Here is a 13,170-nt window from a genome sequence, read left to right as displayed (position 1 = left end):
CAAGCTTCTCTATAGCTGTTACCTCCGAGACTTGATCCCTGGACTGCCCAATCTGCCCTGCTCCAGCTCGAGATCCTTCTGCCAACTGAGTGTCTTCAGGAGCCTCAAGGGCTCCACCTGACCCAATCTGCAGCTCCTGGCATGCTGGCTTACAGAGGAACCCCTTCTTTTCTGCTGCCCAGCTAAAAAAACATGTTACATGCTCAATAAATCAAATTACTCTACCTTTTTTCAATGTATGTTATAAAGCGAAATGCCTGCAAATTCCTGAGTTCTGCTGGTAGAAGCTAAAAATTCTGGCCTTTTTGGTCTGAGCTCAGCAAGAACAAATGTGTGGGGATGTTTCAGTAAGGCAACTGCTCAACTTGATGTGCTAATAGGGTTTTCAGAAGATACTGCTTTCTATTTTTCACTAAAAATGTGAAAAAAATACAAAGAAAATGGTTAACATTTGGAATGAATGTTCTCTACTCTCATTTGATTGAACTGTCTACATCCCAGGTGTATTGCATCTGGCTGGAATGGAGGTAATTTTCTTCAGAGCAGCCCCTATAGTGCTGTGCAGTGGATTTGTTGCTAAAATACTGCTGATAACACACCAAAGTTTTCACTGTCGCTGAACAGTGTTTGCAGAAGGTCAAAGTTCCTTCTCTTTCTTCTTCATGCTCCCCAGTGAATAGGCTGGGGCAGGCAGGTGGCTGGGAGGGGACAGAGCTGGGAGACCCAACCCAAACTGACCCAAGAGATATCCCATACTGCATGACATTGTGCTCAACAACAAAAGCTCATGAAAGGAGGAGGAACATTCATGGTTATGGCATTTCCATGATTATGGTACCTTCCTCAGTAATCTTTATAGTGCTGAGGCTCTGCTTTCTAGGAAATGACAAGATACCATGGGAAGTAGTCAATACATTGTTTTTTTCTTGTTTTTTCCCTTTTCTTGTGTCATCAGCCTTGTTTTCCCTATTAGATTGTCATTATCATGATCCATGACTCTTCTCACCTTCCTTCTATTTCCTCCTCAACCCATAGCAAAGGTGAGCAAAAGATGGGCTCTCCGTGGGTGTTTGGTTGTTAACCAGGGTCAACTCACTGTACCAGGTGCCTGAGCAGTGAACAACCATGCTGCACTATACCATATCTAATCTAAATCAGTCCAAATTTAAATTTACTCCTGCTCACTAATACCAGAAAACTATAAATCACCAGGTATCAAATCCAAAGTAGGTTCAGAGTTGGTTTCAAGTAAACCTGGCAGTCTCACTATCTGATTCCTTTTTAATAAATTAATCGTAAGTGCAAATCAGAGTTAATTTTGCATTACTGGATGCCGTAAATTAGAAGAAAATAAAAATATTTGCATAAGGATATATGGAAAGAGTCAATAAATTTCCAAAAACATTGACAGCATGCCTTTAAATGACCAGTGCCTCTTCTACTGAACAGGCAGACCAAGGTAAGTTGTGTCTCTAGATAATAATTCTATTCTCTGCTTACTTCTGCCCAATATTTTCTTTGACTACAAATACACTTAATAAAATAAATAAATAAATAAATAAAGGCTTGGGGAGTTATAAGATGTATACTCTCTCAAGCAAGTAGGGTGAAGAATACTGATAATTTTTTTTCATGTCTCAGCTCTCCATTTTAAAATGCAGACATTTGTTGGATGGAAAGAGAACAGGTTACAGCTGACCTGCATTTCCCAATGAGGATTAGGGTTTTCTAAAAAGATACTTAGAAATAAGAGGAAAAAAGATTATTAAAATAACTTTCTATGTTCTCCAAGTGATGCATTCCAACTTATATGCCCAAAATGGTGGTATGTGAAATCCACCAGAATTTTCTGGAGATTATTATTCAAACATAATAATCCTTTCCTAGTTTTACAGTAGTTCTCAACTTGATGTAGATATATATATATATATATTTTTCCCATCTTTACTATTTGGAAGGACTTGATAGCTGTGTTTATGCTGCAGTTTTGATCTCAAGGAGAGCTAATGTTTCAAATGTTATTCAAAAATAACAAGGTGTCACTAATGTACAAATGCTGTCTAAACCATTAGGCAAAGTCAGCATACCATTTTTAAAGGATTTTTCCCTGCATTACATAAAGTAATAAAAAAAAGTTTTTCATATTTAAAATAGCCATATACATGCTCCAGTTACTCCAGAACCCACGCGTTGGCCCTAATCACAGCGTTAATTCACATTTTGTGCACATACTTATGGTCCAGAGAGAACTGTAATTCCAGAGCTTTCGTGTTAATTCCATAACAGAAAAATAAAAAGTGCTACTACTACTTATTAATACATGATCAATGCACAAGGAGTACTGCTGTTAATCATGACTGCAATCTAACATGGGACTGTACTACAGAAATCTCTAATAAATCAATGGTGCTAAATAGGCACACAACTCTTGCCAGGAGATACATCTGTCAGCTCTCAATTAAAGCCTAATGAGTAAGACCTAGGTGCAGTAAACTTCCAATGAAGCATGACTGCTTTAATGTTAAAGAAACATTCGTTTGTTTATTTGTAATACTTAGTTCTTTCAGTTAAATCACTGGGAAAAAAAAAAAAGGAAGAAAGAAAGAAAGAAAAAAAGTCTGTTTTTCCTTAGGCTGTTTTATCTTGTACAGGAAGGAGTTTATAAAAATATGACAAGAAAATTCACTGAAAAGGTAGAAAAGGAACAAGATGCAAAGAGAAGATCAGAGAGAAGTTCTTTCATCAAGGAAGGATGAAAATTAAGCAGCTGAGCATTTCAATGCATAGTGGATAGGTGAACAAATGAAAACAGGAAATTCAATTTAGATAGGTTCTATAAAGAAGATACAAAATCACTCATAATAAAATAGAGACCGGTATGAAAAAGAGGAGAGGAGTAAACAGTGAAGATAAATGTAACTAGGGTGGAGCACAAAAGACAAGAAGGGAAAATAGGAGAAACAGGCAAAGCAATATTAAAATTTACAGAGAAGGGCATCCTAATGTGGATTGGACTCAGTTATCCAATACATGCACCGCATCACTTGTACAAAGAGTTGGATGACACAAGTAGTTGACACCTGCAAATTAAAGTGCATGACACAGACTGCAATATATCAAACTGAAAGGGTTCTGGGGAATAGGACAGTGAGTGAAAACCTGAGAGGCCTATATTAAATTACAAGTTTTGCCATTATCTTCCAATGTGATATGAAAAATGGGAATATAATACCTCTTACCTTGTTGTGAGGATAAAACCCATTAATTATCATGAAGTGCTCACGTATTACAGCACTGTGGGGGAAATGAGCAAGTAGAATCTAATTGCTGTTGTAGGATAAAGAGCACAAAGGTATATTACTGATTGATGGACTAAGAGGTTACAAATTGACTGTTTTATCTGAGAGTCTGAGAAATCCAAAGGCCAAAGAATGATTGGTCTTCACATGCTTATTTTTCTTTAAAGTCCAAGCAAATGCAGTCATTAGGTTCAAAAAGGCTCATCTCGACTGCAGATGAAAAATGAGAGAGAAGGATCTTCTGAATGTGGTACATAAACAAGAAGAAAGGAAGCAAAATTCACTGAAGAATATTAACAATTCACATTAGAGGACTGTTCTGGTAAAGCTACGATTTTAAAGGATGAGTGGAGACAAATGAAGGCTAGGAGGCAGGACCTGCAAGATGAATTTCTTCTAATTCTCCAGCATCAAAGAGTTAAGATTTAAAAGGCTCCATTACAGTAACCTGGTCAAAAGAGAGAAACACACATCTAGAAGCAATTCAGCTGAGCTTTAGGTGTTGGACACCTAACTCAGAATAAACTGAATAGAGGTAAACACAGTGACTAGCTTAAGCTTAGATACATAATCCTAGTAAGTAAATTACTGCTACTAGTTATTCCTACTTTTACTTATAGAAAAAGACAATATCATGTCTTGTGATTAAATAAAGGCTCACAGCATAAAAGAACAGAAAGTATGAATTTATTAGAGACTAAAAATGGATGGCAGCAGCAGTTTTACTAGCCAGTGTTTCAGAGATGACTCTAGTAAAATCTGTCTCTAAAAAAATGTCCCACCTAAGTTGCCTCACCCATTTCAGAAAAACTAATTAAAAATCTTCCATAATTAAAAGATCTGGTACAATTTAAGAGAAAGTATACATAAGGTAATATATGTATAGACTGTAAGGGCTAGTAGGGCTTGTGAGCACCTTCAGAGTTCCAACACAGTGCTACTTAATCATCCTGTTGACAGTTTAACCCAGATGGAAGCTGTTAGAGACCCTGATGTGGGCTTACCATTAGCTACAGGAGGACTAATCTTCCCCTCCCCTCTCTCTTTATTTGGCTGATGGAGGTGGGCTACTCTAAAGGGCAATCTAGAGCAAAGGCATCATTTTGTGTGCTATATACCAACCCTTCTGTTGACTACAGACTAAAGAGATAGGCTTTCTAGGATGAAATCAGTCTTTACGAATATCTTCCTTACCCACAAGTGCCCAACAGGCTGTCCATTTTAAGCTATATTAGTGGGACGTTTTATTTTCTTGTTGTCGTCAGAACACCGGGGAACTGAACGTTCAGAAATGTCGATGTAGCTCTCTTTTTATATGGGGGACTAGAAGGGTTTTACAAGAATTGGCATCAATTTTCAATAAAACTTGCCAGATTCTGAAGAAACTAGAAATATAACCCCAATGTCCACAGAAAAATCTACAGGAAATGTATCAATACAACTGAGAACTTGCTTAAGGGACTGCAGGCACATAGCAAGTGCGCTGATATTAAATCTTGTTGTATATGAACCAGAAATTATTCTTAACACTATTAACCAAAAAATAGTGTGGAAATATATGTAAAGCCTTAAAAATTATGCAGAAAGAAAGTAACATGTCTGTGAAAGCAGACCATTCGGATTATACAAAATCCAACAGAATCCTTCCGTAGTAGGATTAATCAATTAAAGTAAACCAGAGTAAATGGGTTTCACCCACTAAAGACAAGTTCCTCTGCAGGAGTAAGGACTGAGACAGTGAAGAGAGACACTAGAGGTTTCCACATAAAAGAAAAAAGAAAAAAAAAGTGGTCCAAATCAGCTCTAATGCAGGAGTGAAACTAAAATCAAGGTTTATGTTCAATCACTCATCCCTGTGAGCATAATCCTCTCTTTCTGTGAAACTAAGTTTTAAAAGATTTCTTCTGCCTTCCAACGTACTTGCATTTTTCTCTGTAGAAGATGTTTTTGATAAACCAACAAAAGCTATGAAAGCAGTGTTGTGTAATCACACAATTTTATTTTAAAGTCATGGAAGATAAGAAGTTTGAAGAAAAGGACCTGAAAATAGAAGCCAAGTGGTTGTTCAGGCATGAACAAGGACATTAACATTAACACATAGGTTAGACTCAGATGCAGACTGTTTTCTAAGCAAAAACTCAGCAATAGATTACTGACCATCTCATTCTTATTGCTTCTCCTTTGGAATTATATTACTCATCACAGCAATAGCACAGATACAAATACACCTAATTTAACTCTCAAAGTGTTTTATCAGAAAGTACTTAGGGGATTATTACCACCATAATGAGATGCAAATCATCAGTAAGCAAACCTTCACTCTACTTGCAAGGAAGTGCCACAACTAAAATACAAACTAAAATACACACACACAAAAAAATACAACTAAAATACAAACTTCTTGGATTTTCCTATTCTTCAATTACATGGTCAGCCTCAACTTTACTTTAAAGATTGTTTAGGAGGTGCATGTTACTGTTTACTGAAATATTTATTGGGACTTTTAAAGAGATCCAAATCTACATGTGTGAATTACATCTGTAAAACAATTGTTCTTTTTCTATAACATAGATGATTTACTTTTTTTTATTAAGAATTGCCACCTATATTGAAGCTTAATGAGGCTAACTTTTAGCATCATTAAAAAATGTTCACCTTTACTAAATAGCAAGAAAAAGAATTACAATATGTTTTTCTGGGATTAATAAGTCTGACGCTCAGCAGAAATGCTGAACCAACAAGTTATTAGTTATTACATATGTGCCTCATTTTCATGGTGTAACTAGAACTTGTGGGAAGCTTTTTAATGGTATTTAGCTAATTCAAAACATGTTTTCAGTGCAGCTAAAAAACATCTGATCAGAAAACCAATAAAGCTTAAATGGTACAGTACTACTTGTTTATTGACAGGTTGGCCCTGACTAACAACGAACTATTTTTAACTCAACAATAATGAGTATTATAATCTTCATTCCAAGAGTTTAAAAAAATAAAATAAAATAAAATAAAACAAAACAAAACTCACACAGAAATACAAACAAGACTTCTGATGGAATAAAATTGTGTTTCTCTGGGGAAATAAAAGGTCTGGAGCAAAGTCAAAGAAAATGAGCAAAATCTAAAGCAGTGTTTCCTTTCCTGCCTTGCCTAACAAATTTGAATTCCTATCGTAGAAGCAGTCTCCTCAAGACTTTTCCCAATACCATTTGCATCACAACAGACATAGCAGGCTCTTTTACTTCATACCATAACCCACCATTGTTATACTATACAGTACATTTACACTCAAAAGCTAATATTTAAGCTTCGTAAAATAAATCCTGTTTCAGAAGTGATTTGCATGTGAAATCTCAGTGAATTCAATCGAAGAAACATCTTTTAAATCTTTCAGATTAAGGTTAGTTGAATCGAATTTTACTTAAAGCATGCACATTAAAAAACCTGGGACAATTGATTTGTTTGTGGTATCTGAATTCCAGTACTCATAATTCTGTATAAGCATATCAAATAGTTTTGCTTGACATGATATATGCACCTTCTTTAATTGCCTTACAGCAGAAGCATCAATTACAATAGCGATGCCATCAATCTCTAAAGAATATTTGATTAAAAAGTGCAAATGAAGCATGCTGGCACTTCTGGTTAAAACATTTACAACATCTTTTCTATGGTTTTATACATTAAATCTATAATGAAGACAAGCAGTTGTATTATCTCAAGTGAAGGTGAAGATAACTTGCCTTCTCCCAGGAAGACATTAAGGTTTTTAATTGCTAAAGCCAGATAGAAAACTTCAAACCACTTAAAGTAAGAGTTTTAGTAGACACAGGCATTGAAATAACACACATTTTCTCTAAAACTTGAGACTGGATTTTCAATTGTTCCCAATCTTATTTCACTCATATGAGTGATCACAAAATGCATGAAATTTGTTATTCATTAGCATTTTACATCTGCTTTCATCTCACATGAAGAATAATTCTTATAGAGAATACAGAACAAGATAATATGAATTTGGAATATAGGGTCAGAAAATGGTTCCTTCAGAGTAAAGTAAATTATTTACATTTGTCATTTTGATTCTCTTATCCTATAATTAGGATTATATTACATTTCAAAAGGTGAATGATTCTGCTGTCAGAATCTTTTTTTTCTTCCAATACATACCCTGATCAGTAACTCAGAATACTGTATGATGGAAGCCAGACCTTTAGAACTGAAACATAAAATATTATCTGTCTCTCAAGGAAATTTTAAAGAAGCTTCTAAGTTTCTTGGTTTCTTACTGCTGCAAAATATCTATATGTTGATTTTCATGTTTTATTAATCTTTTAAATCCCTTAATTTTCTGAGATTATAGGCAATGAAAAAAAGAAACATACTACTTACATCATTCTGATCATCTTTTGCATTGTAATAGATTATATCATTATTCTGTAAAAGAAGAAAAGGAAAAGTAAATCTATTAGTTTAGAAAGAAGTGCATTAAATTCACTAGAAACATTTTGTACTAAAATATATTTTAAGCTAAACTTGCAATTCTGTATGGATTCTCTTTGAAACATGACAGAATCAGACTTTGCATTTCCCATTCATATGTTTAACTTCATTCATTTGATATTTCTTCCCTTAGAAGTTACATGAGTCATACAAACAGCTAGAAGAGTACACATGGTGTTGGATAAAATCCAGAGCTTATAAAAGACTACTGTAAACTGTTTCATTTACAGACATATAAAGATTTCACTATGCAATTAGGTGGTTTACGCACAAAAAAAAAAAATCTAGCAGGCAACAGATTCAACACATGGGTATTGCTGAGTGGGTTAAGTATTTGTTGCACACCTTTTTATTGTTTTGTTCACCCCCCAAAGCACAATCAAAATTTGGGAAAACATATCACAGGAGAGTCTGTAGTGTACAATAGAATGTAGGAACTCTGTGGAAACACGGTACCATACAATTCAAACAAATTTATTTTCAAATCAGTAAGATTATTATCAAATAAAGCAGCAAATCTATTCAGCATATCTACTGAAGTTAGAAAATTCTGGTATTTCCTATGTTTTTGTTTTCTCTTGGAATATTTCTGAACCATTTAAAAACCTTAAAGATTTATATTCAATGTAATAGTTTTCCAATAAATATAAGTGCTATAGTATGCCCTATAGTTTTTGTTATACTTTTTTGAATGAAAGTAATTGTCATGTTCATTTTTTATGAAAGATATGTGTACTTTTTTTTTTTTTTAAGACCCATTAATTGTAAATAAAGAAGCAGCACCTACTTTCCTTCATGCCAAGCAGCTTGTTTAAAATAGGCAATGGCTAGTAACCTCTAAAAATAGCCTTAATTTATATTTTCAGTTCTGTTGGTGATAAGCAATACTTTTAGACTGTTTGTATGTAAACAAAAAGTTCACCACAAATTTCTATTTTCTTGTATAAATACCAACAGGAAACATGATTTCAGTAATCATTTTTCTGGGCAAGCCAATGATAATTATTACTTGCACTAAAAAGTTTTGTGGCATGCAATTTAATGCATTTCACCTTTATAAATGATTTTTCTTCTCACTTCATAATTAATGATATCATTCATTCTCCTTTGTGACCTTTTTGAGATGCAAACATGAAATATATCATAGATGAGCTAAATGTCAATACGAGGTAAATGCTGTTAACATAAACTTATCTTCCTTCCTTTTTCCTCAAAATGCCCTTTTCCACCAAAACACTGTTCTATTCTCAGTTATAATACAATGGGTTTCATATCAGTATCTGGGTAACTAAGCCAGAACTCATAATGTGTTACAGACATAGGAGGAAATTCCTTCCATCTTTGGCATGACCTGTAACCATCACCACTTGTTACTTGATTGTTATAAAGAGAAGACCATGAAAAGCTTGTGCAAGCCTTCAAGTAAGTTGAAAGAGGCAGAAGATTCAATTTCCTTGGAATCCTCTTTACTTTATACATGGTTGTATAAAACAACAACAACTCTATAAATACTACTATCTGTTCAAAAATCTCTATGATTAATTTCCACAAAAAAAACATTTTGAACTGCTGAAGAACCAACCCTGAGTGGTACTAACTGGAAATGATAGCACGTGTGTTTTGATCACAAAATGATCTGTTAAATTAAAATAATAATAATAATTAATAAAGATCTTTCAGTGTTTCAATTCAGAAGGCAAAGAAAAAGGCATATTCCTCTCACCATGCCTCCTTATGTCATTACAGCCGTTCTGCAAGTATTTCCCTAGAAAATTTTGTTCACGAAAGATAATATCAGGAAAAAGTATTACAGACATATTTATCTGGCTATTATATACATTAGTGCTTGCATTTTAAAAAATTTGTGCATTTTCCTATAAGTACAATTCTATTAGGTTCTCTCTTTTACTTACAATGAAGACAGCAATTTACTTCCCCACTCCATTCCCATTGCTCATGTTCACAGTACACATTCTCACAGAATCACTGAATGCATAGGATTTTTAACACTGTGTACAATTATGTTTACCTACTTATATAAAACAATTCTCTATTGTCGCAATTATATTCCCCCCTTTTATATTTTTATGTGCTTACTTGGATTTAAGGTGGCATGGCATTGCTATCTACTTCAACTGGACTAAACAAAAATTTTAAAATATCTATTAAAAAATTATGCTTCAGTTGCATGATACATTTACGAGTTAATTAAAATACCCCCCAATATGATTAGATACTTTGTTACACTACATGTCTTGTAGTTCATTGTCCTGCAAGAAGATATTACCTATACAATACATAAACTAAAACTGTCATTGGTCATATCTCACTGCTTTTACTAGAAAAAAAAAAAACAAAACACACAGCACTACAACACCCTGAGTGCTGTACAGTTCACAAATTAGATTCATGGATCAATTATACCTTTAGTGGACAAGTTTTCATAACTTAACCACTTAAGGATGGCAAGAACAAATTGCTCTGCTGCTGGTTCTCAAGGAAGTAGTTTAGTTATTTATTAACTCCTTGACACATATAATTTGAATTTTCCTGTTATTAAACACTTCTGCACCACTCTGCCATCAGGTAATACTGCAAACTTTTTCAACAAGCCTAAAACAGAATGTAAATATCCTAGGTTGGTTTTGTTGTTATTGTTGTTTTCCCCTTTATGTCATATTTCCTAATGCTGCGAGAAAGGTGTAAATACTCACTATTGCTTCTGTTCATGAAAGAAGAAAATTAGAAATATAGTCCTTAAGCTCAGTTTTTGGAAGAAGGACTTTTGGAATAAGGATTTAGATTATATTGTAAATATACAGTATTGCAAAATTATCAGTGCACATTTAAAAATGCAAAACTGAGGATGAATACAATCATTTTAATTGCTTTAAAACAACGTTTTCCCCATAATCTCTAGGTATTTAATACAGAATGTGCTAAAGCAACCCAAACCAGACAGTGTATAAAAACACCTTGGTATTGCAGTTAACCTGCTAGTATAGCGATGATACCTACAAGGATTTTTCTGTTCTGCAGGTAAGACATAAAAAGCAAGAAAAATCAAACCATGTATCAAACATATTTCTGATTTCCTTCAGATTGATGTTATCCAATGTATAGGCTTGTTTTGGATGCATAAATACAGGTACTGCTTAGAGGTGGACACTGCCTTGTAAATATGCACAATGCAAAAGTAGATGCTGGCGTCTGCATGCGGAGTTGGGTAGTTACAGCTCAGCACTAAGCCCAACTATTTCTAAAGATTGTTTATTTGGTTGCAGCTTCATTAGCTTTTCTCCTTCAAGCAGAATGACATGCAGTCTTTTTACTTTTGACTATTTATTTTTAAATTACATGTTGAAAATTACAGATACAAATTTGGAGAACATTTTAAAATCACAATTTAGTCTCAAATACTTTGAAAAGACACAGAGCACCAGGGAAAGAACTAGGAGTCTTACTGCTGAGTATGCAGCAATAAAAATACCAATAATACTGTTGTATTTTCTCTTCCACAGACACACTGATCAGCTGAACACTTGGAGGATGAAATTAGTATAAATGCCTACAACGCTAAAAAATATTTCCTTAAGTGCTGGTAAAATCCATTTGCTTTAACTTTCTTGTATCCCCTTGCATAAAGCTGTGTAAAAACAATAAAGCTCACTCTAATACCTTTAGGATAATTAAGATTTAAAACCAGCCTAATAAATCCTCAACAAATAATCCATCTAGTTTTAGTTTAATCCCTTATACAGTCTGACATGCAGTTTAAGACACAATTAGCCTCTTCAGAAAAGAAAGCTCATGTAGCCTATCACAAATAAAAAAAGTACTTTTGTTTCCAAATGGAGTAACGTTAGAGAATAAAACCCTACAAATGGGGGAAAAAAGAAAGAATGGTGACTACTACAACCTCTAATTACAGCTTCATAACTTTACATAAGATAAAAAGGCACATGAAAAATAAAGAGGTTACCAGCTAATAACTTTCTTTTTTTCCTTCTCTTTCTATGAACAGGAATATCAACTTACCTCCTGTCTTTAGACTGAGCATGAAATCCAGCAATATAGTAAATTTCAGACAACTACTATGTCTGAAAATTGGATGTAAGAAATGGATTGGAAATTGTATTTAAACCAGGACTTATAAACAAGAACTTTAAAAAAAAATCAAACTACTTTTTAATAAAGATTTGACAAATGTAAAACAGTTCAACAACATCCCAGTCCCCCTATACAATACTTCCCTCTACCACTCATAATTTTGGCAAATAACTCACTTGGCTTAGACATTTTTCCCAGAAATATCATTTGATTTAAGAACAAGTTTCTCACAATATTAAATTCCATACACTAATTAAAAACTTCCAGGTCTGCACTGTAATTTATGATAAGCCTTTTCCATCTGGATTTGTGTAAATGGCTTTTCTCAAGATTCTACTGGGACTAATAATTGGAATAAGGAAATGAAGGTGAAGATTACAGGAGATAACATAAAGGAGGATTAAAGGTACTGCAAGCTCTTTGTCATAGAATACTCTTTATTTTTAAAGATGAGAAGATCAATTCATTCAGCATTCATTTGCTTTTTTCCTTCACTGAGATTATCAGTCTGGGAACCTTCCAATTTATAGACAGTTTACATGAGATGGACTCATTCTGTCCATCCAAGGATACATCAGAACAATTGATCTATTTATTAATAATCTGCATGCTAGATTGAGTGTGATTAAAACATACAACCCTAACATAGAGGGATAATTTATCAGGTAAAAGTAATCTACAAACACAGATTATAAATAAAATATATAATGTAATATACAGTAAAAAAAAAAAAATGCACTTACAAGACCTTGACACCAATTCTGAAGGACTTTAACTCGAGCTGAGACCCAAACATTGCAGTGTGGATGGTGAACAGAGTTTAGGCACCTCATTTAAATGCTAATGATAAATAAATTAATTAATGCTATGATAAATAAATTCATTGATGTCTAAACTTGGAAGAATCCAAAATTCTGGAACTACCTGAGTTTTCACCTTTACTATTCTCTAGATTCCTTAATAGTCTGTTTCCATACAGACCTTTGAAGAACCACAGGCTTTGCACGTCTGCAAAGTTTGCAGAGGTGCCCTACCAATAACAGAACCCATAAAATGAACCCTCTCACCCCTACAACTTGAGACACTTGAGCCACAATGGTGTAGTGAAATCAATTTTTCAAGTCTACTGATTGTGCTACACAGAAAATGCAAGAACACCAATTGCTTTCCTGGTTTTAGGTTCCTCATTTATGTTCCACTGGTCCCCTCTGGGTTCCATCTGGAAGTAGAGGCTGGATTTTTCATTTTTAATGCATCATAC

At 34.0% G+C, this 13,170-nt stretch overlaps 1 protein-coding gene across 7 annotated transcripts in view; it reads right to left on the bottom strand.

Annotated features, from left to right (window-relative positions):
- Positions 1-13,170, bottom strand: part of CACNA2D1 (calcium voltage-gated channel auxiliary subunit alpha2delta 1) — a 406,577-nt gene that overhangs the window by 180,824 nt on the left and 212,583 nt on the right. For all 7 annotated transcript variants that reach the window (XM_013180424.3, XM_048062797.2, XM_013180420.3 and 4 more), the window contains exon 5: positions 7,689-7,733. In XM_013180424.3, the coding sequence (XP_013035878.1) occupies positions 7,689-7,733 (45 nt within the window). The remainder of the gene's footprint in view (positions 1-7,688; positions 7,734-13,170) is intronic.

Source organism: Anser cygnoides, chromosome 1 (genome assembly GCF_040182565.1).
Source record: "Anser cygnoides isolate HZ-2024a breed goose chromosome 1, Taihu_goose_T2T_genome, whole genome shotgun sequence".
Taxonomy (NCBI): domain Eukaryota; kingdom Metazoa; phylum Chordata; class Aves; order Anseriformes; family Anatidae; genus Anser; species Anser cygnoides.
The sequence above is the reverse complement of the archived record's forward strand: the minus strand, read 5'-3'. Positions and strand labels throughout refer to the sequence as shown.